Raw genomic sequence first — 27,711 nt, forward strand, 5'->3', positions numbered from 1 at the left:
ATAGGCAGCCGATCGACAAGGGCATAGTTGGCATTCGCAGGTGCGGATTGTTCTGGAATATTACGTTTACCCCTGTGGCTCTGTATCTATACGATGATCGGTAATGACAGTGACCTCAGGGGTTCTGAACCAGAGCAGATTTGAATAATTTCTGAGATTCAATCGTGGCGCGCCACCGCGACGTATCCGGAACTCTGTCTTTAAAACGCATCGGGGAAGAAGCGAATAAACGACTGTCGATTAATCCGCCGTTTTTCCCATTACACGATCCTTGCTGAATCGTGCAACGAATGAATTTTTAATTTCGACTCGGTCGGCGATCGATCGATCAACGATCGCATTTCGTTGGACTTTTATTTTTCGTATCCTATATCGATGAATTTATAATAATGAAATTTGATTTTTCAGCACGGTGTAATTATTGTTTTATGATAGAATTTGCGTTCAAGGTTTTGGTATGTTACTACGAGATGATGTTGTCAGTTGGAAAATTCGAACGAAAAGACGCACGTAATCGTATTCTAGAGGAGACGCTTTGACATTGCGGCGTTAAAAAAGATAAGGAAAAACGAGAAGAGAGTGGGAAAGAGAAAGAGAGCGGTCTCTAGTTGCGGCCGTGGTGTCGCGTCGACGCGATAAACTATACATTGCTTGTACAAGTAACAGGCCTTAGGACTTGAGACTTAGAACGGCTATAGACGGATCGACTGTAGGCGGTCGACTGGCGAGAAATTTTACCGTGTCGCTTCGTGTAACTGCAAATTTACTCGACTAGCTAAATCGACGGTTCGACCAACTTTCTGGCCAACTGGGGCCAGAAAATTGCTTGCCAGTCGACCACTTGGTCGACCGTTGGATTCGGTAGCCGATCGAACACAACTTTCTACCAACCTACACAACTACATTTTTATGTTCGCACACGAAAACTTTACCTGCCAAACGACCCTGAGTCGTTAAGCTTAGTCGAGCAAATTTGCATTTCACGATTTACACAAAGCGCAATTTAGACGCCGCGCCGCCGGGATTGCAGAGGACAGGTGAGCAACGTATTTGCACCTTCCGAGGATGCCTTCTTCCTTCTTATTTTCCTGATGAACGACGACGAACGTAAAACGGCCACCGGAAAAATTTTACCAAGAACATATTAGCACCAATAACATATAAAAAATACATATTAGCAGTTGGAAAATTGAGGAAAATTTCCTACTTTACTTTATTCGTATCGTAATAGAAAAGATTGGCTTAAATAGCAATAATATCGCGCGTCTGAAGTGGTACAATATAATTGAATCTTCGAGCTTATGAAAACTGCGAATGACTTTAGGCACGTAAAGGAGAAAATTAGTTTACGTACATGTGCATACATACGTATGCCCATAGTATAGTTAGTGTACTTATTATACGTAGATATATACAGTTTGCGATATAAAAATGCAGTAGAGATATTGGCGATAAGCATTATATTACGATAAGCACGTAAAGAAGATAAGAAAATGCTACAGTTCGTTCAGCCGCTTGGATACGGGGCGTAACTAAACTACATCTACCAACTGGTATTGTCATCCATATTCGCAGAATGATAACGTTGAGATTCTACCGAGGCACGATTACGAGGATTCTGCGCTTATATTCCTCGCAATTACCATGCGATAAGTTTAAGTAATCTTAACGATCGTTTATATCGTTTATTCGTTATGTCATTTATGGAGGATAGCGTTAGTGGATTTATCGGCAATAAATAAGGAGCGTATACAGCTAACGGGATTACGAAACGAAATGAATTTTTGTTACGGGATGTTGGAAACTATCTGTTAATTACAAATCCCTATCCTGGTTTACACAAGCTCTTGTACGCCACGGTATGATGGCAAATTGTCAAATCTATCTTACGGATATTCTACGCATCGATATCGATCGCTAAAATATTACCTTGGTCTTTCTATTTCTGCAAAATCTCTGACGGCAAAATTAACTTACTTAAATTAATTAATTGCAAAATTAAATCGGCAACTTTCAAGGAATTGTCCCGTCAATTGTTTTTATTGCAATTTACACAGAGAAACGTGACCGCTACGAAAGTACGAAGGTTTAAAGGCGATAATTACACGACGTATGCGAATTTCGATGGTTGATCACGCGACGGGTCCGAACCCCCGGCAATCGTTAGCCAAGGAAATGAAAGATGAACTACGATCGAGTACACGAGTCCGAAGATCGAAGAGGAAAGACGGTCAAAGAATTAAAGCGGCTAACGAATACTTACGTAGTTGAGAGATACGGGCATCGCTTCGTCCAGAGTAGAAGAAGCCTCGCGTTTAGCCTCGCCTCTTGTCCAAGTGTGCAACTAAAGCTGCATTAATTAGCGAGTTGGCCTTACCTCGCCGAATGTGACGGTGCCGTCTCGCGTTGAGCCATTTGCGAACTCAAGAAAACTTGCGGTCAAAGGAAAACGGCGGCTCTTCAACGTCATTAAACCAAGCAACGCAATGATAGCATTAACTACAGGCGTCATTAAAGCGATTATTTTTTCCTTCTTTCTTTCCTTTAAGATCCACTAGGGCATTCCCTTTCACGCGAACCATTTTCAGCGATTAACCAAACAATCGATACAGATCTTCTTTCCCTTGTTTCCATTTCTCCCGCTCCAACCCCCGCCCCCCCTCTCTCTCTTTCTCTCTCTCTCTATCCCACCCATACGTTTTATACGAAACATGAAATTTGGAAGAGGAAATTGGTAGTGATATTTGCAAGATTTGCACAGAATAATAAAGAGATTGCGTAGAATATAAAATTGTGAGAGAATGGTAAAATATGAAAACTTACTTAACCGTCTAGAGATCGATGCGATAATATCAATCAGTCGCGTGAAATGTTTGATTTTTTCAATTTCTTCCATAAATTGTCCTTTTTAGAGTCAGATTTAATCAGATTTAATAGTAGGTTACGTACGGTCGTCTGAATCGGATGATCGATACGATCTTTAGACGAACTGTCGCGTCTTAACTAGTTCGCATATCCTAACAAGCGTACGGTGGAAAATAGATGACATTAATTTTATCCCATTTTTCAATGGACTCGGACGCCTGCTGCACTAACGCGACAACAATATCATATCTCAGAGTTAATATTTTTCAGAAGATATCGTATTTGCTCTCTGTAAGCAGCCCTCGTGCAATCAACTACTCGATGCACCACCTTCTAAACAAATATAATCGCGTTCTGCGGCTGGTAACGGCTTTGCGTCGAATGAAATACCGCGTGAAATGTGGGTGGATACATGTACAACAATGTACATCGAAGCATAAATGGATTGCCAAACGAGAATCAACTTCTGAAAGTCTGACTCATCCGTATATTCGTCCCACGCTATCTCCTTTTATCCACACAGGGTCGAATCAGCCTAATGTCAGACTGCAATATCAAGCGATTCGTCGAAATGTTCAGGGCTCGATGCTCTTTCCAATTACGGGAAATGTACACTAGTTTATTGGATCATAACCGCGAGCGAGACGTTCGAGCGGAGATCGCGAGAGTTCGAACAGGGTTGTTATTGCTCTTAGCGGGGGTTATTGCTTGTTCGAGTGGATCGACGTTCGAGGGATCGGTGCTTGTTAAATCATAGACCAACCGATTCTTTATCTATTGAATGTGTCCTGTATTCGTCAAGTAAAGTCCAATACATCTACCTTACGTGGTTGCGGTATCGATCGGTAATAATAGGTATTGGTATTTTCAAAATTTTGGATTTCTTTTTAATTCATGTTTGGGGATCACGATCGATACCGTGAAATTTACACAAATTTTCCCGTCTTCAAATTTATGTATACCTACTGACATACATACTTATTCGCTTGTAAATCGTTAGATATTGGATTTAATTGGAATCATCGATCTACGCTGTACCGTTATCAATCCTCCGAACCAGAGTTAACTTATCCGATTGTGCCAGCCATTGTTTACCGGAAACAAAGCTCATCGGAGAACGATGAACGTGTCACCGATGCGATCGAACCTAGCCAATGCAGTGCAACGGCACGAAGCGTCTAGTTAGTATCCAGACGCTTCGAGTATCCTCGGGACGTTGGAACACGTGCTAATTAACGCTGATGTTCAGATACCGCCCCACTTCGCTCTACCTTTAATACAATACCAAGGCAAGAGCAGGAATCATCCATCCATCCTCCTTTGTTTCCGTTTCGCCTAGAAATCGCAGCCTATACGTTTCCCCTTTGTTCACCGTTATTCGCTTAATCGCTGAATCCGATTGCCTCGCGTTCATCCGGGACCACTTTCCAATTTATTTCACACATATGGAAACACCTAATTCCCTTTGTTTGCCATCTAAAAGATGCGTTTGAAAATAGTTCAACTTGGTTGCAGCAAGTGAAACTAATTGCTTGCCACTGAAAAATTTTGTCTATCGTATGGATCGATTCACCTTGTTAAAACAACGTATATAATTGGGAAACGTTTCACCAAGATAATTCACCATTTATAATTTGATAAAAGAGGTTTGTATGCTTGCGCAAACAAGCAAGTCCCAGCGCGAGTGTTTGCTCCTCGGAAAAGCCTCGAAAGCTCGTTTAGATCGAAGCTTGCGGCTAACGTTTGCCGCGTGATTCGCCTGGAAACGTAAAAGAGGTTCATATCTGAGTAGTTTCATGTTGCCAATTGGAAGGTGAATGCGCAGGAACAAACATCGAAAGACGTTTTGCACGTTTGGTCGTCGTCATTTTCTGCACGCAGATCCCTTGCGCCGTTTCTCTCCGCTTCTTGTCTAGACCAACCAAACTAGGATATATCGCCGGCGATCAAGCTATTTCTCTATAAATTTAGTAAAAAAAAAATAAAAAACAGTTTGGAAGTTGTTCCTTTGTAAAGTTGAATGAAATTATTAATTAGGAAATACAAGTAAGCGTTGATTATCGACTATGCGCTTAAGGATATAAGGGTAACCTTATTGATAATTCATAACATTACCATCTGCAATATTCCTATTATTTGCCTCACGCGTTCAACGATCATCGCTTTAAAAATAATACGTTTCTTTAAATACGATTTCTACACCGCAGCGCGTTATTTCTGCTTTTCAAATTTCTGCGGCGCAGCAACTGAATCTATGCGCATTTTGCGGCAAGAAAAAGGTATAAAACGGACACGCATATATACGATACCGTCGTTTTCTCTTTCTCTCCGAGGGACGCTTTTATCGGAAACGGATAATATCGTGCGCGATATATGCGACACGGCCAAGACCGGAAAGAACTAATACAGCCCTTTACGCTCCACCCCTGTCCGTGTCTTCTCGCCTCGGCCCCCCGTGTTCATTACGCTGGTTTTACGACAACATTTTTCTTGAGTGTCGCGCGGCTTCCGCTCTCTCGCCAGGGATCGTGTCGCGCGTTGCGTCTCGTCGCCGTATTTTCGCTTGCAAATTCTCGATACACTCGGTGCACGGGCCAATATTTTCCCAACGAGAATCCATGTTCTCTCGTCTTTCTCGCTCGTCGTAGCCTTGCTTCCGTTTAACATCCTTCATTATTTATCTCTATCGCCGTACACGTTTAATTCATTTTTCTGCGATTATTAGGGACGCGTATGAACAGTATCGAGATTCGAAGATCTTTCACCGGTACAACTACACGATTATCGAACTGAAACCTGTCGTGGACACGATCGTATGAATCAATGATATCGGCTAAGGATTAAATATTTAGAAGATGAGAACGACGCAATGGCACTTTTATCTTTCCAATTAGAAAAGAAGAAAGCAACAGTGAAGAGCGCTGCTAAATTAAGATTCTGACGAGTTAAATCAAGTAACTTTACAACCCGTGTCATATCGCACGAGCCGAGCGTTTTCACTGAACTCCAAGGAACAAATAATCGTGGTCCGAGTCGTTGATCGCTAGCAAGATGAAATTATGAGATTCGACCGACCCGACGCGACGCAACGAACAGAATAATAAAATGCTTTCGTCGGATCGGATTTATCGTTAAAAGCAGCGAGAACGCATTGTTCCAAGTTTTTCGATTAAAAGTTCCCCGGTATCATTCGCTCTTCCTTTGGCTCCGTAAAACGCTTCTGGTCGGTTATTTACGTTTTCGCTGACTTGGAAGATAAATTGGGTTCGTTGCCGAGACAGACTTTGAAGAAACAATAGCCAGTATTGGGGACAGTGTTGTATTGAGACGCGCGAGAGAAAAATTCAGGCAAACAATCTTCAATTTGAATATTGCTTCTCGTAGAAGAAAGAATTTTTCGCCCGTTAAAAGCAGAGACATCACGGTTTAACATAATCGGATAACTCGATCAAACATCTGGATAATTTACATACTTTCTGCAACTTGTCGTTATCGCACAATAATTAGTAACGACGAATTAATCGCAGCCAGATTTCGTAAAATCGCTGGAACACTGCAAAATTCGAAACGCCCGAGATGATAACTTACTTACACCCCCTTAATTTTACGCGGAACCGTACCTGTCGTATTTTATTAACGAAAAAGATTCCTGTTCATCCATCGTTGTCAAAAAGCGATCGATGGTGTCATCGAATGATCCGATTCGTCTCTTTTGAATAGTACTACTAAATACTAAAATATTACAGCTATATATGTACCTACTTTACTTAGATACTTGCTTTATTCGTTTACTCCTAGCACTGAAATACTCTATCTGCGCTACCTAGTACCAATATCATAATTTTCTGAACAAAATTTTACCATCCTTTGTTCCGTTAGGATTCATTTTTAAGCGACTCCACCGTTCTTTTTCTCTTTTCCTTTTTTCTTTTTTCCTTTCTTTCTTTCTTTCTTTCTTTTTCTCTCTTTCCTTTCTCTCGCCTGCAATTAAAGCAGCGTTGTGTAGCAGAGTAGCCTTCCTTAATGTTCGTTCGCTGTTCCCACGCGACTAGCAAGAATGAAAATGATTCGCCGTCCCTATTACACGTTACGTTCTTATTTAGCATGGACCGATGCTCCGTAGCGTGTACGGTAATGTACACGCGTGTATCGAAACATGGCGCAGTCACACAGGGTGCATCGATGTTTTACCTACCGTTAATCGCAACGACGCGACGGAGAAACCACTACGACTGGCGGTCGTAAAATGTCGTTTATCACCCGCTAAAGTCATTGCAGCGCTACCTCCGTGGGACGCCATTAATACGCAAATTGCGAGCAGAAATTCTGTGGAACGAGACGCAACCACGATAACTAATACTTATGCAAGTCGTTACGGTTCTGGAAAGTCATTGGGTGTTTCTATGATTCGCTCTGAATTGGGAAGAATTCCAGATCGTTATCCACGTGGTAACATGAAATTATATTTATTTATTTATTTATTTTGTTTGTTTGTTTGTTGTTAAGAATCGTGGAGTTAAAATGTTAAACGATATATGTAAATATTAGAAATAGTAAGTAATCTGATATACAAAAGTCGTTAAAACATTTCGAGGTTTAGAAAAAGCCGTGTGTAATAGAAATGAAATAAGAGTTTTCCTATATTAACGAACGTGTACAATATTGCGTTTTATGGATCAATTGGTAAAACGGCAAAAATGAATCGCCGTGAATGAATGAATGAAATAAAAACGATTCGTTCGACAACGTTCTACGTAATGAATCCTTGACGGTGGTCGATACATACACTTATGTATCACAAGGTATGTATTGTGTTGCTGCTAGTCGAAATGCACGCGGATCGTGTTTTTTACGATCGTGCCACTCGCTCCACAAGTTCCGTCCAGAATTTTATTATTACGCCAAGCGAGAACGAACTGGTCGAGAAAATAGCACGAAAGTCGGCCGTAAGAATACAGCGAAAGAAAGGAGAAAGGGATAAATAAAAATATAAGAGGAGGCCTGGTCGTTTCACGGACAAGCTCCAATACTAATAACGGATAATAAATAATTATATCTTGTATTTTATAACATTGTGTAATAACTTACAAATTACGCCGAATACTTGACGAAATCTATTATTATGTCTGCAGAATACATATATCTATATACGATTATTAATTACGTATACGCAATTTACATCTGTAAGATAGTTGTCGGAAAAATGTTTCACAGCGACCTTTTTTATCAACACTCGTTCTTATCGACACGACGAAAAGGTTGAAATTCTACATTTCTTTTTGAATAACTTGGACGCTAAGAAGAATAACTTTTTTCGTTTCTCGTTTAACATTATGCATCGTCGAATGAGAAATTCAATTACATATAAGATTTAAAAGAAGGAAATCGATCGATTAGACAACATACTATAAACCTGTATTGTTCTTTTCTGATGAAAAATGAATTTTCTTATGAAAATCAAATTAATTTTCACGTCTGTATTACTCGGATTACGGTATCGTCGAACACGCGAATAAACGATATTCGGCGAATAGCCGATCGCGAAAATGGGGATGTATTACGTGAAACGGGGTAGGAACGGAACACAGCTGATGCATCTTCCTGTCAACGTGGGAGCGCGAGCATGAAACACACAAGAGCGCTTATCGTTAGTAGAACAAGGACTAAAAAGGGTTGGGGGTGGGTGGAGAGAAGAAAGATGGAAAATCTGTCGACACAAAGAAAGCACGAGTAGAGAAGGAACGAAGTAATGGAAAAGGAAGATCGAATATCTCGTATGGTATAGATACAGGCGACCTAAGCAGGCTGGACGAAACTGTATAGAAAAGAGGGGAGAAGAGAAGACGTAACGATAGGCAGAGAGAAAGAAGCGCGAGAGAGAAGGTCGACCGGGTGCAGGACACGCACGTCGCGTCGGTGCGACTAGGATGGAAAGACGAGAGATCGTACTCGATGCTCGTTGGGTGAAGTTAGCAGTCGATGCGCACACGCCACGCGCTCCGGACGTACGTATCGTTCCTCTCTCCGGTTCGGTGTCTCGTCGCGTTGCGTTGTCCGGTTCGTTCCTTTCTTGGTTTGTCAACGTGTCCGTTTCGAGCCAGGGAAATCTGCTGCGCGCGGCTTCCGCTCGAAATTCGGTCGACCGATGATCGTTCGACCGACGATCGTTCGACCACGTTCATCGTCTCGATCGTTTCTCTGCCGAACAGCCGCCGCATGCGACCGGTTACGAATTTCAAGAAAACCGATCCTACCAGTGTAGTGGTGGTACATTTAGAATTCACGATGCTTGTGATATATCAGTATCAGTGAGCTACTTATTCTGTGCAGTTTTTAACATTCCTCTGTGTGTGTGTGTGTGTGTGTGTGTGTGTGTGTCGAGTATACTCGAGTTTAGGATAAAACTACGACGTTACCTTATCGGAAGACTTGGATGGTTCCTTGGAATGCTCGTTTCTCGTTGATGCCCGAGCAAAACGGGTTGAGCCGTGAAATCGAAAGCCAGGTAAATTAGTCGTTTCTCTAAAAACGATCGTGTTACGACGTGATCTGTGCAACGTCGAGACGCGGTCGAATTAGATCGATAATTTAAATATCTGTAGTTTGAATGCTTTTATAAGACTACAGTTTTATCTTATACATTGTTTATATTACATACTTGTCCGACGAATCATATACATAAACGCACGCACCAACACCTATATACCTATACTGTATGTACATATAAGTATTTACTTGCAACGAAAAATCGTTTCGTAACATACGTTTGTTGTTGATAATACGTGATCCGCTGTGCCCGTGTCCCCCGTACGTAGTTTTCGTCACTCGGACCTACGGTTTCCGTCCTTTGATTCGTTACGCATCTCCGTTTCTCTATCATATTATTCATACGTGGCTCGCATTTCACACAACGTTTCGTTCACACAGATTCTCGTTCATCTATAAAAACTTATTGAACGAAGCGTCTTTTTAAACAAAGATGAACATTTTGTTTGCTTTGCATTTAATATTCATTATTTAAAATTCGATTCGATATGCTTATAAGGCATGAATATGTACACAACCTCTGTAGGTCGAATTTCTGTTTCTTGAATATAAGATGAGAAACTCGAACAACCAATAGACTTCGATCGTCCCCTTGTGATTTGAATAATCGAGTTTCGATCGTACATCGATTCGAAAATTCGTTAAGATGGGTGTGACTATATATGTTCGGATTGGACCGACGAAATTTGCACCAGTTATATCGTGTCGCATCGCGTCCAATTTTCTCCCTTGATATTTTTCCAATGGCATTTAAATTTTAAAGGCGAACGGTGGATCAATCATGGCTGCACGATGCCAATGACAGAATGGTGTTTATTAATAACTTTGTGACAGAAGTAACGTGCCTGTTTGAACGAACCTTCGAGCCTTCGAGACTTCGTGACTTCGTGCCTTCGTGTTTTTCTCACGTAACGATAAATCACGATGTCCCGTTGTCAGCGAGCCGAACGAACATAATGAAACTTTTCCGTTTCCATCGCATATCGTACGCGCGGTATGTGTACGTGAACCACTGGCGCCTATGACTCATTTCACGGGCGTGTATCGTGATTTTTTGCGGTTGAAACGCCGAGACGCCAGATCGTAGGAAGGAATATCGTTACATCCGCATTCTGTCTCCGAGGCGTCTAGATATGTATAGCTATGTACCTACTATACATCTACGCCCTGCGGAACGAAGGAAAAGGCAACGAACGTTTTAAATTCAAACAGTCTTTTTAACAAGGTAATTTCTCCTGCTGCCTGCTTACTTTTACGACATTTTTTAACCTCATTCTCAAGATTAGCACATTGCTTTAAAAGAATGGTTTATCATATGAGAGATAAAATTTATATGGCGAAATCGTGGTACCAAACTTTCTTTCGATTTACAATGTCAAAACAGGATCGGTTGTATTTCTTTCGAGTCACACTTTCTAAAAATATCTTCCCTTATGCAAGGTCAATCATTAAAACGTGATTATTTCTGCTTACGTTCGTTACAAACAGATTAAAATGTTATTTGTGACGCATACACCTCACTATATCTAACTGATATAATATAATTTGGATATTGTTTCGCATAGATAAATGTTGAGATATTTGATTGCTTGAAACCCGTGTGTATACATACATCTACCGATACGCTACTGATGGTCAGATATCATATACTAATTGTACGTATGTATCATGGTACCCAGAGATCCCTTCACATGGAACTTGGCCTCGATACACGCTTCGAGGTAAATCTCGTCGCGACAGTTATCGTTACAAGAACGTTCCAGCATGACCTACATAATAACCCTTGGGCCCAGCAATGTCTGCAATATATCGATATTCGTTAAGCGTGGAATTTACTTGCTTATTGCAGACATCGTATTACGTATTACGTATATGTATGTATAATAAAACATACCGTAGAAGGAATTCAGAGATGAGATCATGGCAAGTGCATGAAAGTAGGCGGTCGGTCGATTCAATAAACAGCAGCAGCACGAAGGTCACAGGCTTAAGTCATCCAATGTGTTAACATTTTTATTTTCGACTCGCTTGTTCTGGGCTCTCGCTTTATACGAAATGACTCGAAATCGATGATCGCAGCATCTCGTTAATCATTAATCGTTAATTAACAACGCAGCATTAACCGCAAAGTTATCGACGATAGCCGATAAAAAGTATGAAATGAAATTTTCCATCTTTACGAGTAGGTTTTCTCCTTACACGGGGTCGGTCGTTCGTAAGGCGTTGGAAGAACAAAGTCGGCGATTTGATTGACAGTGCGATAGGTGGTGGTACCCTAGTGTCTCTTACTCCATGTGGACGAAAAATTGACGACCATGTTCTTCGACCGTGAACCCCATCGACGCAACGCCACGTCTCGAGCAAACTTAATGTCAGGGGCTTTGCTCGTAACGGCGAGTTGCTAATTAATTAAACGAAGCGAACCTCTACACAGATAAAGCAGATATTTCTCGTTTCTTCTTGTTCACCGGCAATTTTATCCTCTCGTTGTTTCCATTATTGCTGCGCGTGATATTCAAACTGGTTCCATCGATTCAGCGAATCTTTATTTCTCTCGTTTCTTTTTATGGTAAAAGGATACGCGTTTAGAATTTGATTCGATGCAATCGATACAATTTTCCAACACATACGTTATTAATCTCAAATAACCCATCGGATATTCCGTTAATTGGCTCGTTTCTTCCATCGTGAACATCATTTGTGATAACTTTTCTCTTGTAATTTAACTAATTAATGTACAGTTTTGCCATATGCGCCGTTTGTCTGAAGTTTGAATGAACTACTAATCGCTACGTATTCCAGAGATTGCATCGTCGAGATTGCAGAGAAAAGTCGTTATTAACAGATCTATCGAAATAAAGAAATGCTCATGGATCTATCAGAATAATTGTGTTTTAAAGGTTTCGTATCGACGATTGACCAGCACAGCATTAACCAGTTAATACTTGTATTATACGATGCGCACTCCTTAAGATGCGTTTATATCATCCGTTCGGATACGCAATTAAAAAAAAAAAAAAAAAAAAAAAAAAAGATCCGATTACCGGTTACGGCATGATTCTGCCCAAACAGGCACAGAGTCGGAATGCACATGTCAGTTTCTGCTTGAAAACGGTACGAAGAATAAGATATTCCTCCGTCTCGTGTCGTACAGTGGATATCGTTCGTTAATCTTTTCACGTTTATCTCTCGTAAGTGTCACAGCTTTTGAACGATACACATATACACATACGTTTCATTAAGCAGTAGAAGAAGTATCAACGGAAACGTGAGAAACAATATCGCCGGTCTATCTGTCGTTCCATCGAAAATGTCCGAATCGTGATACTCAATATAACGTGTACTATCCGAATGTACGCGTTTACACTTCGGACGCTTTCCGACAACTTCCGACACGGAATACCTTGCCGCACGCGTGTGAGACGTAAGGCCGCGTCGGTATTCGCCAATACAGCCAGCGGTCGCTCGGTAGTGCCAAGACAGACGTCTCTTCGCTTGGGGAGCCGATCGGCGCTGCATAGGCATGCCGATCGATTTACCGACTGTTGTCGGTATAGAAATGTCTGACAATGAGCGGAACCATGCCGTAAGCCGTAACCGTGCCGCGTCGGAACGAATATGTAATACGCATAAATCCACCTTCATAGTCGATACATTGCGAGACTTATTTTCAAAAGGAATTAGAAATAAAGTGGCACGATTAGCCACAGAATTTGTTGAGTCAGAATTTCTCCTTGCAAAACAGATTGCGATCAAGCATTCTCCGTTGCCTTCGTATTTTACGATGATTTTTCAATACGTCGCTTATTAATGTCTTTTTATGTTATCCAATTTTGCGATCTTAACCCTTGGACAAATTTTTCTATTTTATTTATTCGCCTCGTTGAATTATTTTTTCTTTTTAGTTTTCCGTTTCTCAAGATACGTAAATATAAAGCAAAGAGAAACAGAAAGAAATTGAAACTTATTTGCTGTACGCGCGCGTACAGCGGTGCATAAATTATGTCTTGAATTTGATTAATTATTTATATGCATTCTTAGCACGCGCGCAGTGTTTATTGCTGCATTTATGAGTCATGCAAGACGCGCAGCTGCAATTGTCAGAATTGAATTTGTTTAGGATGATAGTGGCTAGAAGATCTTTGAACGGGTAACTATGTTTTTAGGGAATTTCTCGTGCCTTTTTTATGTGAGAATCAATCAGTTGAAACAGAACTTTGAACATATATTACGTATACATTTTATAAGGACAGTTACCTATATTTGAAAGACAAACAAGAAATTCTTCGCTCGGTCTTCATCTTACGTTTCAGAAATAAACGCACAATTTCTTATTTTCTATTATATGAAAGTTGCCGCGTTCTATGTCGGAAACACGAGCCATCTGTCCCTAGAACCAAATGTCTCTGTCGTAAACAGCGTGATGGGAAAGAAATTCTATTTACAAGTGTGCAATACGAAGATCTGCGTTGTAAGAAGGAAGAGAAGTACTGGTTTTTGGAAAACTCGTAACGTGTAACGCTAGATGGAAGAAGACCGTTTTTCAAACGCATTTCTCCATAATATAGGCTGTTCTGTATCTAATTTCCTGCAAGTTATCAGCATCCCTCCTTTGGCATCGCACATGTTTCACACACGTGTTACGCTATTATGTCAATCGTCACCACATGGATAAATGCACCAACGATACATTCTCCAAGGACTAGCTTCCGTGGCACGTTTACTAGCGTGTAAACGAACAAGCAACGTGAACGACAGGAAACACACATTGAACATATTTTCTTGAATCTCAAATCTGTTTAGCCTTTTTAATTTATTTTAATATTCTCGCGTATAATAGTGGCACGTTGTGTTATGTCGCGTTATGTTGCTTTATGTTGTACGATCGTTAGATTACGACGGTAAACGTTGAATTGGATCCGCAATGTTCGAGGATAGACAGCCCTGGTTTATAAATTCCGTTTCGAATTATTTGACCCGGAGAACAACCCTTGTTTGGTAACGTAGAAGCGAGTATATCGTTTGACTTTGATTCACTTAGCTCGACGAATCAAGCTTTATCTTTCGCTCGTTCTCTCGGTATGATGTTTTCGCTCGAGTGCCCGAACGAATCTAATCTCTCCTTCGAGGGGAGGTTGAAAAGGCAGATGAGAGTGTAAGAAGGTGTATAAATTTCGAAATACTTGGAACATTTGGATTTTCTATTTGTAACGAGGCGTATCTAATATCAATGGCAAAACAGGAGCATGGCGTAGCGGTGGTAGCTGTCGTTGGAAATTTCTGCAAAAAAGATAAGAGTTAGGGCGAAATATACCGTTAGCAGAAAAATTTGAGTATATCGCGAGAAAACGAGGAACGAATATCAAGCGAGACGTAATTTGCGAAAAGATTTTCAGATCGACAAGAAGAGAACATTTCAAGGAATATCGAAATATTTCGCTGCTTCGTTTGTTGCCGGATTATGCCTTCCTCTATTCATCAGGCTTCGCTGTTACCAAGAAAGAACGCTACCTCCAACATCGACGTGTTCGCGTCGTAGATTACAGCCACGCTCGTTTCGGCCGATCATCGTGCCACGCATACATACGTACATACATAATACATTCATTGTACATATATTCTGAAGTTTACGATGTATCTATAACTCTTACAATATAGACTATATAAAATATTGAAAAATCGTTAGTTTTCATAATTGGTGGATCGATCGTAACATCGGCAGACGACGTTCTAGCCGCAACAGATTTCTTATTAAGCATGTATTTGTTAAAGCGACCTAACAAGCGTATCGAACAATTTTTTGCATGTGATCAGGCAGGTCGCCTGCAGTAGTGAAAATATCCGTACAGTTGTATCGTACGCACGATACGGTATCACGGTAGGCATCCGAAAAGGCATATCTATGTATCTTACGCCCGCTCGTAGATCTACCGGAATCTGTGTAGCTGACTTAAAGGTTGTACCAACGAATTATACGCGGTGGATATGCGCTGTTAACGAACGGTAGCCATTAATCCTTCCATATAGAGCTTCGCATCGCAATGTTTGCAATATTTGCTCAAGGACCAAACAAATATTTCCAACGAATCGGGTAAATAAGAAGATTTTTCTTGAAACAAGGCGAATTCTGTTTTACGGAAAATCAGCAAAATGTTGGCAAAAAATGCGTGCTACACGTGATTCTCGCCGCGAATGTAATAATAGCCGAATCCAGGAGGCAAGTAGTCGGGGGCCAGTTCGCGTTCTTCCACACATCCGTGGAGTGCACTTTTCGTCCGCATTTTACTAGCCACTTCTCCACAGCGGCTTTTCACATGAAAAGAAAAGAGTTTGCACGTAGGCGGATTTAGAAAGCTCATCCACTCGGTCGGACGATTTTCTCCCGACTTTTCATTTTTAACGTGTTTACGTTAGGTCGGCTAACATTCAAAATGAAACGTTACATACATTACTTGTTCCGATCCGTCTTGTTTCTTTGATCTGTCATTATCCAATTTATTCTATCTGATTTGATCTGTCGTTATTCGTTGCCGAACGTTGATAGATAATCTCTTAACCCCCTGTAACCGGATTAATATCGACTTTGCTCTCGAAGAAAACAGATAGTAGCGCAATTACCTGCCTCTCGGTTCTACATATACATATGTATATACGTATACATTTACAATTCACTGCATGTTACGGATGCTCAATGCAGCGCCATTGCCGAAGGCTCCTTTTTCTATTTATCGTATTAACACGTTGCTTTTCCAAGTTTCGTGTCGCACGAAAGCTTTCAAACTCGAGCAGCACTTTTTTTTATCTTCTCTTTACGTACATGCTCTATAACCCTGAGGTGTTTATCGAATTTGGTAGCTAACTCGAGGGCATTTGGACAAATGCTAACGATGATAACGAGACGTGAACATTTTGTTACAATTAATTTAATTAGCAATCACAGCACGTTATCGCGAGAATTTAACGGATCGTCGGATGAAAATACGATCGGAGAAAGGGAAACATATGCCAGGCAATGGGCTTCGAATGCAAACTAAATTCGCGATTCGAGTAAATTCAATTGGTTCGAACTTGAAACGTTCGAACGTTTCCAATCCTGTTTGGACGAGGCTGGAAATGTTTGGTGCAGGCAAATTCACAATTTTGCGACCGTTGCGCTTCCTTTCGTTTGATCGAATGAGATTTAGCTCGTGTGGGACGTAGTATGGCACGTAGTATGGCACGTAGGGGCGGTGAGCGTATGATATGGTAAAGTATGTACAATGTACATACGTACACATAAATATTTCTTGAAATGGCTTCAACGACGGATGCTGACAACGGTGACTCGAGAGACTTGGCTGGCTCGACCGACTTATCGTTTTTGCTGTATTCTGCACGCACGCTTTTCGATCGATGTTTCGGCTTTTCGGCGAAGATCATAAGCGCGCGGTTGCCGCTTTCTTGCCGTAAGCAGCCGTGTAGATCGTAGACGAATGTTACGATACGGCCGCGTCGTCAACGATCACCGCGACAGCATCAAGGGGTGTGCCATCGTCGTCGCCTTTAGGTAAAAGCTTTCTACTTTTCCATTAGACTAAGATTTATATCTGCCTATCGAATAACTGCATATATATATATATATATATATATATATATATATATATATACACTTTGTTATATATGTATACTTGTAGCGTTCAATACAAAATAAGATTTGCGATTGGCTATAGTCATTTGTAGATAAATCTTTCGCAAGTTTAAAATTATACGTACCCCCGTGCTGTTCAGGGGTCGTTGTTCAATGGTTAACATCTCTACGTACGGGTTATGATTCGATTTTTTAGATAGATTAGCGTAGGAAGTGAAAAGTACGTGTTATACTTAAATATAAGGATATATGATAGCAGCTATATATAATAAAACATAGCTACTAAAGGAACAAAAAAGCCTTTTCTGAAAGCTAACTCTCACGTTTTAATTGGGAAACGTAATCCCGTATTTCCACGTGGAATCGAGCATTTTCAAGCACTTGGAGAGTTTTAAAATCCATGCAGTCAGAAACGTGCATAGACGAAGAAGGATCTTCGTCGTCGATCCGATCTTTTAATTCAGACTACGACGTTACCATCTGCGAAAATCACGCTGGTCCAACCGGCAATCCCGCGCTCGCTAATATCGCTATCGAACCATGAAATTCCCAGCTGGAGACGATGCCTGATATTCCGCTAACATTAAAGTTCCGTAATTGCATCGCTGCGAGCGCAATGGGAAATTCCAAACTGAATCGGCTTGGCCGCTTCCATAACGGCGATACAGCTGCACGGAATTTAACCTGTTAACAAATTAGCCGAGGGATTTGTTAATCGGGACTCGTCCGACGAGAGCTGGTGGTTACATAGCGTATGATTAAACCACCGATCGAAATTACACGAGACTCGTTAATATTCTGTAATAAGTGTAATTAACTCGGTTAGGTGTTGCGATAGGATAAATCATTTACATTCAAATGACGTACGAATCGATATATATATATATATATATATATATATATATATATATATATGTACATATTGGCTACGATGTTTGAATGGAGGTTTAATTCTATATTTATAGAATTAAAAATAATGCAAAAACAATTTTTATAGAAATCCTTCATGCACGGCGGTATAACATTCGTCGGTTCTCTTTTCTTTTTGCTCGTTCTCCTTGCATTTTCTTTGTTAGCTATTTACTTTATTCATTAGTATATATATATATATATATATATATATATATATATATGAGAGAGAGAGGGGGGGAGGGGAGGGGATAGGGACAGGCAGAGATGGAGATTTTTATAAAACGTTTCGGTTAATTAGTTCTTACGATTGAATTGAAAGGTTAGAAATGTTATCCGGCTGTGATTGGACGCAGTAATTAATTTTGCATTTGCAGTTTTAGACGCGAGTGATAATCGGATTAAGAATAGAAAGTGAGAGAAATGTTATGAAAAGTGATCGATGGGAATAACGACAGATAATAAGAGAGAGATAAGAGAGAGAGAGCAAAGTGTTTCGCTTTTCTGTCGAAACGAGAAATCATGCCAAAAGACCCTTTATTAACTTCTCTATAAAGTTTGAGACACAATGAGCGCGATTAAACACTGCAATTAGATAAAAAATTGCTCGATATGCACATATTCCGTCCCTTCTTCGTTGATATTCTCACCCTTCGCTTCGCGCGACGGTGGTGATAACGATAATGATAACGATACAGTTTGATTGCTTCGAAACCGGGAACATTCTCGTCTTCGGCGAAGCGTTTCTCAGTGTTTCGTCACTTACATCGTGATTTGGCCGTCGCTTCGCGTCGCGCCGGTTTCGGGCTCGCTTACTAAATTTAGTTCGTTGTCCGAAGGCACCATCTTGGAATAATTCTCTGTCGGTATTTAAGCTATTTCGAAAGCTCTTTAAAAAACTCCGGCAACGCTTCTTCGTATTTTGTCGACACTGTTCAACGCGGCTTAAAACGCTATTACATCACGTCAGTCAACTACCGACATTTCATTTTTGGGAAAAAACTAACGCGACTCTTTTCATTTCCAGTTCTCACACAGTCGAATGATTACCATATCGTGAAATACGTTCGATCGAACAGAGAACACGCTATACTTACACCTTACAACGCTTTAGACCAGACCGGCACACCGTCGCCTCTCGCCGCCATCCAGTGTCCCCCTTCCAACTATTGAAGGGACAGGCGTGGGAGGATGAAATTCAAGTGCCACGTTTAACACGTTTTTCGAAGACTGAACAGGACATAGTCGCCGCCGCCGCCGCCGCCGCCGTCGCCGCGTATTATTATTACAGAGCGGTGCAACAACCTCGCGGTTATTTCGGCGCGACTCCCGTCTCACGGAATGCACCGTGCAAAGGAAACTGGCCGGCGCTGCGTGACTCGGGGATGCGTGTGTTCCGGAAAAATAACAGATTATTTAGACGAGATAACAACGACGATACGATATATTTTCTATCTGTTCGAATGGACGTTCTTTTCTTTCTGTCGTTCTACTTTCGATCCACAACGCCGACGATATGAAAATCTATTTGACAAACAGGCATCGAGTCAAGAACTTATCGCCTCTATTTACTCTAGATACATATAACTCTGTCTTCCTTTTTCACAGTGTGCGGTGTATAGGTTGACAGAGATCAAGTGGTGCTGATGCGATGGTAGAAAGGTACGATATTGGGAGAATATGGTGGATACTCCGTCTCAACGCGATTAATACCCAGACGATCGCTGATGGATATTCTTAGATCCTGACATCAGCTTTCTTTCATTCACCAACACTCGCGCTCTTCTTTAGCGCGTTGATTGGCATCGGTGTTATTAGCGACCAGCGATTAACATTAGATTCACTAGCGGAGCTATCATGCCGAAAAACCGCTAACGCAATAGCGTTCGATAAATAATCGAAGCGTATCAATTAAATATTTGTAAAGTTTTTAGTACTTTTGACATTCAATGTCACTGTAAAGCTAAACGCGCTAAAACTATGAAGCGCTTTAACGTTTTAACGAATTTATATCGGTATTTATATCGGTTGGCTTCATTCGGTTATTGTATCGTATTGCGTATATTCTGTCAGTGGAAACTTACCACGACACGTCGCGTCACGCGCCATCCCAGCTTCACAAGTTCGAAGCAACAATTTTTAACGTGATCGGACAATTCGGTTAAGAAAGCGTGTCGCATTCGAATATGTTGGCGCTTATCTAAAATTTATTACCACGTCGCGAAACAAATCTCATCAAATGAAACGTAAATCTACATCGATCGGTAGACGAAACAGTTATGATTCGCGATCATTTGGAAATAGGAAGCGATTTACCGGAAACTATTAATAGTAAAATATACAAATACGGAAAGTTTCCGGTAAATCGCTATCTTGTATCTTGTATCTATCATATATTATCTAGTATCTATGCCGAGAATTATAAAAACACCGTTTTTTAATTAGTTTTGTAGGGAAAAAAGGAAATAGAGGAAAAGCAGGATTTTCTCGTCAACTCGATACGCGGTACATATCCGCTCGTCAAACGTAGCTTTTCATTCGCGTTATCGCAATAAATCTCGCCAAGCAAAATCTCCGATAATATTAAGTCCTACCGGCACGAAGCGATTGATTAATAGACCGTTTTCCACGGACAGCGGGATGGTCCTGATTTCCCGTGGTTCCGCCGCGAAATACCCGGAAAGTCCGCATTTCGGTATTAGGCACGATCTGCCATGAAATCGCGTGTCCGATAACCGCAGACCACGATATACCATCTCGAGTCCCATGTTCCACACGTGTTTCGTCATATACCTATGTACGTAACATAGTATGTACATACTACACACATCTACACCTACACACAAACGCGCGCACACACACATACACGTACGCACGCACGCAGAAACGCGCGCGCGCGTCACCTCCGATACATTTCCGCTTCTGCCCATCTAACTTCCATCTACGAAAGATCCTTTCATTTCTTCTTCTTCTTCTTCTTCTTCTTCTTCTTCTTCTTCTTCTTTCCCCTCTTTCTTTCTTTCGCTTTCGTCCATTTATTTATTTCTGCCTAGCCCTCTTCTCGTTCGTCGTACGTCTCTGTGTTCCACCGTTTCTTCACCCCCTCTTCTTTCTATCGACGAGATAGGAATTACAGATTGTCTCAAACATTTTGCGCCGTTTTGTTCGCAACGTAACATTACGGAGACAGAGTCGCGCGCAGCCTATCGCCATCGAGTTTCTTCGTATCGCGGACCATTTTCAGGCTGGTTTCTTGATTAGAAGGGCGAGTGAATCGGAGCGGGTGAATCGATACGAGGTCGTGTGGACGTCGATATCTTTTCGCGAAATCGTTATCGGAGATAAGGGCGGCAATTGCCCGACGAGCGAGGAAGTACACTGGGGATGAATCGTTGCCGAGTCAGGTATCCGCGATCTGCTTCTACTTCGTCAAAGTTTGTCGTCGTCGAGATAATTTTAATAGGTAGACGATATAATGTTCCATGTCGAGTTATTTCCAACATTTCAAACAGATTTTAATGCGGCGATTGAAAATATTTTATTCGACTACCGTAGACCATCGTTAGATTATTATTGATTCAGCGAACTCGTGTAAATATGTACCTACCCCGGCCTTACTTCGTGCTTCCCTCTCACTCGTGGCACGAGTCATCCGCAGCAATCCCCCACTGCGAAACAGCGTAAATTCAGCTTTACATCCTCCCGTGCTCAGACTCGTCGTCCTTAATAACTCCGTCGTTACTGTTTCAACTTGATGTTCAGTTACCTTTGCAGAATTTCTTGCTCGACTTCCGCACCTCGTAATCACACGATGCGTCGCTAATCCGAAATTCGTTAGTTCGAACAGGCGCTTTCGTTAACGAAGCTGTAGATAATGAATTTTCAGCCGCCTAACAATAAGGCAATTGTTAGCGCCGTTCGATATTCTTCTATTCCGCTTTGTCAGGTCCAATTTGGATGGTTTCGCGCGCGAGACACTCGTTCAACATTGCTATAAATATTCTAGTACCAGATCGGAATATGTTTTCAAGCTGGTGAAGAAAAAGAGAAAGAGGGAGGGAGACTAACGATAAGCTTATTCTCATTTGTCGCTGCGGCAATACTTGTTTCTCCACGAATGAGTAAAACTGACGCTTGTCGGATTATTTTTGTTTTTGGAAATCTGTATCGAACGTTACGCTGGCTTTCTATCTTGGATACACTTGTCAATGGTAATCTGGGGTATTAATCTAAGATTAATTTCGAAATTGACATGTTGTTTTATACTCGTTGTTTCGTACGGCTACCTAATAATAACGACGATTGTTGATAACAACATCGTTACATTTTTCCCTATTTCATTCACGTTCAGTGAGCTGGTGAGTCGAGTGAGAAAAGAGATAATAGTTTTAGTCAGTAATTCTTAGTATGATACTGTCCTCGATAACAGAATCCATAACTTGGCGAATTCAAACGTGCGCCTAATAATAACGCGCGAGGATCAACTAACGTGTAACGTACAACGCATGTTATCCTCTTGTACGTATGTATATCTGTTTTCATGCAAGCCTGTAACATCTCAAACCTCTAATTATTGATAACGTAGTATCAATAATTATTCATTAACGGAATACTTACAACAGGCACTTGTTTTCAAGAAGATAGGAGAAGAAACCGTTGGTCATTTTCTCCATATCGCTGTGTATTTCACGTTAACTTAATCACTAAGACGCTCAAAAGGCACTCCAGGCTTGCAAAACTTGCTCAATGTCCGAATATTCTCCTCTCGATGTGTTATTTAAAGGCGATCGTTAGACGAATCTCAACCCCTTTGGCTTGGCCTTTCATCCATCGGCATGCTAAAAATTCACTCGTCAGCCGTTTTCAGAAACACCGATGCGTCTCTCGTTCATCGATCGTGTACAGTTGTTAATCCAGGCTATCGAAGCTGTCCAATCTCGAGCTGTACGCCATTCGGGATCCACCGGTATTCGAAAGACGATCGGTCGCGATTAGAATGACGAACGGGTAGTATAGCAGAGTAAAGCAGAGTATTTCGCTTTGATTCATGTCTGTACGACGACGATGACCGCTCTCAAACCCTCTCGCACGTGTTCACGTTTTCCATCAACCCAAAGCCCTTCCACTTGCACGTATTCGAGGTGGTGCGGTACGGCGCAGTGAGAGGCTTTCACGCTGATGAATGGCTGGCAGTGACGCGATTAAAGGGACATGCGTGGAAAGCTATCGCGGTCGTTGCATTCTCGAGCACGTTGCACGTTCGCGATAACGATGAAAAGATGATCTGACCGCTGTGCTCTCTGCGTTACCTTGCGACAACAACAAGATCCGCACCATGTGTACCAGCAACGTGATGTTTACTTGATGAGTGGCTGCTTGCTCTGTGTGTGTGCGTTACCATGCGAGTTATTAACTTGACGCGAGAATCCAACGATTGCGTTCACCGATTATCTTCTTGTTATTAACACGATACGCACACACCCACACCCACGTACATCCACATGCACCCACACAAGAGCGATCTTGTTTTTGGGATATATTAGGCGCGCAAGTGAATAATCCAAAGTTTATTTGAAAGGACAATACTGTATCAGGCAAGCGACGAATATCATCGCGAAAAATACCGCGTTTTTAAACAAGATCCAATGGTCGAGTTATTCTTGTGTCTCGTCCACTAATTAAAAGTGGGTATCGAATGAGGCGTATTGCATCGATCCGAACAGCTAGCAATCCGAAGGAGTAATGTCTAGTGAATAAACTGGTTGCTGCAATACGTACCAAACAACGCTCGTTATGATGTAATGTTATGATGATGCTCGTTAACGGTCGTAAAAGCAGCGTGTGGCTTGGCATTGCCGTGCAGCAGCAATTTCAACGAACGTTCTCCTTTGTCGCTTGTCAGTGTCCTGACGATCGAAACTCGCATAGATGGCAACGACGAATACGAATACGCGGATATAGCAGCTTCGAGTATAGGCGCACTTCTTTAGTATATAGACAGCGTACAGGATCGAGCATGTTCCGTGGATCCAGTCAGTCACGGCAAATTCGATCCCGTCCTCCGTTCTCCGTGTTTTCTATTATCTCTGTCGGCCATCCGAATCCTGCCTTTAGCGCAAATCACGTCTGATTGAGGTTTCAATCGGAATTCGTGAATAGAACTTGATTTACCGGCGTACATACACACGTACATACGCGATCAGAGATGCAGAGATTGCCTCGACCAGTCGCTTGCTCGCATTTCCCCCTATCGCGAAACGCAAACCACCAAAGATGACTGGTTTAACCAACCCCTTCTGTCCCCATGCGCACTTGTCCAGGCAAACAACCTGGTAATGATTCGAGCATGAAGTTATTAATCGAAGAGAAGCGTTGCGGACAGCGTTCGATAGCACCGATCTTTGCGGTGGGTAATTTCGGGGTGTTTTGTGCAACGTGCAACGTTAAACGTTGCCATGACATATGTATTTACATTTTCGTTAATAGATTAGATTCGACAATATTTTCCGAGGTAATAGCAGTGATTTCGTTAAATACCTAAAAGAAATTTCAAAGTACGCGTCACACACACTTCGCAGAATACTGCGCATTACTTATTTGGTTCTCCGCGTGCGATAAAAATATAATCCTATCAACGAGACCAACAGAGATTGCTCTGATTTGCTGCTTTAAAGTTAGCTCTTGGAGCGTCGTATCTTGACAATGCCCATCTACGCTCGAGAACCGCACCTCTCTAGCAGACTTAAACAAAGTTATTTTTTATTTCGTTTTCATTTAAAATTGTCAATAGTATTACAAGAGTATATGCATAAATCAATCCAGCATCTCATTTCGACGATCCATTAAATAGAATTATTAAACTAGCAAATTGATACGCTGATAATTACGTCGATTTTTTCTTTGGACGCTCGTCCACTTCTAAAACGAAGCTCTACAATACCCTTCTATCGTTATTTATAACATAACATATTTCTTAACAACTTTATTATATACTTACTATTGGGCTCGGTTCGTACAACAACAACAATAACAACAACAACAACAACCACAACAACAACGACAACAACAATTTGCTAAGCAATAGTATTACCGAATTAACAAGTATAGGTAGATATATTTCTGTAACATCAATTGCAGATGCTATAATATAACTATGTATATATACCTCTACTTAGTTATAATCATACCACCGAACCATATAATAGCAGACTAGTACTTAGCAAATCAAACTTATCCAAACAATTTTTATCTTCGTAAAAATGAAAAAAGATAACTCGAAATGAATCGATTCGAAAGCCCTTCTGCCTGTACATTCGAATCTTCTCGACAAACGAACCGATCAATCGAGCCCCGGCCGTCGCGTCGCTTTGATTTTAAACGTTTGGTCGCGTTTGTTTACTATTCCCGATATATTTATCCGTTTCGTTTGCACGGCGAATTCACCGATGGAATTTACGTACCACTGGTACTGACGTCTGCTATTCTGGCGCGAAATTTCCCAGCATAAAATTTTAACTCGACTCGATCGGTTGTAATCGTTGCGACGACAGTCCATTAAACGCATTTTTCACCAGTTTAAGCGGATATCACGTACTTACCTTTTGCACCCTTTACGATGCAAGTCACATCGATCGATCGTTTGCAACGTATGTTCGCCTGTGGCAATCTGTTTCGATATCTTCAAAGTGGAATAATGGTTTTAAACTGGCTACTATGTGACGAAAAAATAGAAAATTGTACGGAAATATGTTTCGTTGAACGCACGGAAACCTTATTTTTGCAACCTACGCAAGTCTGAAACGAAAAGATCAGGAAACGCATAATCTCCTTCTGTGTCGCGATAAACGATATTCAATTTTCTGTTTATTGTCCGTTACAGAAGTCGAGGAACGCTCCAGCGGGAAGGCGCGTGGTGGTAAACTAGCGCGTCGTGCGCGCTCCTTCAAGGAGGACTTCCTGGAGAAGCTCTCCCACATGCGTTCTCCTGGTAGCGGAAGCGGAGGTGGAGGCAGTGGAGCGGCTACGAGGGCCGCCTCGCCCTCCTCGCCGCGAACGCCGCGTGATAAAAGCGCGCCCGGTTGCACCGATGGCGCGACCACCCTCGACAAGAATCCCCTCCGCGACCTGCATATCCACGTGCGACAGGTGCAACTGGCACTGCTTCACTTCCGAGACGTCGTGTCAAAGAAAAAGCTCGAGATGCTGCCCGGCAACGGCACCATCGTCCTCGATACTGTTACCACCATACACACTGTGCTGAAGTCCTATCTCCTCTACGAGAACAGGTAAGCGAATGCGATCGTGATTAAAGTATCGATCAAAAACGTATTGACCGAAATGAATGAAAAACGAGAAAGTGCTTGTAGATTAATCGAGTGACTTGGTATAAAAAAAAATGTATTTCCTGGCTGCAACTTTGAACCGACTACTTTCATCTATTCGACATGAAGGATCGCTGGTGCGCGTGAAAATATATGCCAGATATTTATTTTATAATTTAACGTTAAGCTAAACGAGTAACGCACAACACTGCCAGGGACGTCGAAATGTTCGAAGAATTTCTGAAAATTGTATATCCTACTTTTAATTCTAAACTAAATTTGGTCATTTTCTTCGTTACTTGCTATATGGAAAAAGTTATGTAAATCATGGAAATATATTTTACGTTTGTAACATTCGAAGTAAGTGTTTTGTCTAGATAAAATTCCACATTTTTATATAAAATGCTTGCGTGAACTAATTCTTCGAGGTGACGCAACTACAAATTTATTCCGTGTAAAAGTTAAATATATAGTAACAAACATTGAAAAAATATTAAAAGTTGATAAGCACCGTATCAATTATCGTATAATTACAACTAGTGGGAACTAGGTATTTTGATATATATTGGAACAAAACATGTATGTATATTGTAGCTTTATTTTTATTTTTATTTCTGTCCAACTAGTAAGTTTAGGTAAAACATTAAGATTAGTGATATTCTCTAGAATCTCGAATGTAATCTATGCTTGTAATTTCAAACTTTAATTATCATCTATTGGAAATGCAAAGAGAGATGAAATTGTATATGCTACCGAATGTCATAACTTTAAATACGATATCGTTTGTAATCGCGACCTTCGTATTTTCTTGACGAAGCTCTACTCTGGGATCAGCGACGAACCAAGTGTATCAAGCTCTAGCACAATTATTAAAACTCTGTGACGACGTGTTGCTGCACGGTGACCAGTCCTCTGCGCTGGATACCGAGAACGTTACACACATCATAGGATTAGTGGAAGAAGCTGTGAAAAACTTGGTTGCCCTGGCGAATGAGAAGATTGCCAATAGACAGAAACCTGTCGTCGCTACAGCTAGTAATAGGTAATCTTTCTACTTGTTCTTTGGTTGAACCGCTGATTTTCGATAAATTTACATTCTTCCATACTGGTAAAAAGAATTAGTTGACCAAAAGTTCGATACTCTTTTGTGTCGTCGTAATCAGCAGAATTTGACGATGAACCATTGAAATCGCGTTTTCAGAACGTCGTCTTATGGATCGGAAATGACGCCGCAAAGAAATTCTTTGCCTGATATTCCGTTAACGCCAAGGGAAAGGCAGATTTTAGAGCAAACAGCTGCGACTACTAGTTTGGTCCGTAGTTCGCATAGTTCAGAGTCGATTTTAAGGGATTCTAGTCCACCCCCAAAACCGCCACTCCCCGAGAGGTAGTTTCTTCCTATGCTTTTTATAGATGGTGCATAACAATGCATCTATTCTCGAA

The 27,711-nt window shown here is 41.3% G+C and overlaps 1 protein-coding gene across 2 annotated transcripts in view; it reads left to right on the forward strand.

Moving 5' to 3' along the window:
• The window catches only part of C3G (C3G guanyl-nucleotide exchange factor), a 48,204-nt gene that overhangs the window by 12,950 nt on the left and 7,543 nt on the right, over positions 1 to 27,711 (forward strand). For both annotated transcript variants that reach the window (XM_069114167.1, XM_069114168.1), the window contains exons 3-5: positions 25,827 to 26,232; positions 27,086 to 27,310; positions 27,470 to 27,655. In XM_069114167.1, the coding sequence (XP_068970268.1) occupies positions 25,827 to 26,232; positions 27,086 to 27,310; positions 27,470 to 27,655 (817 nt within the window). The remainder of the gene's footprint in view (positions 1 to 25,826; positions 26,233 to 27,085; positions 27,311 to 27,469; positions 27,656 to 27,711) is intronic.

The sequence above is a fragment of the Bombus flavifrons genome, chromosome 5 (assembly GCF_040668555.2).
Source record: "Bombus flavifrons isolate JBK064 chromosome 5, iyBomFlav1_principal, whole genome shotgun sequence".
NCBI classification, from domain to species: domain Eukaryota; kingdom Metazoa; phylum Arthropoda; class Insecta; order Hymenoptera; family Apidae; genus Bombus; species Bombus flavifrons.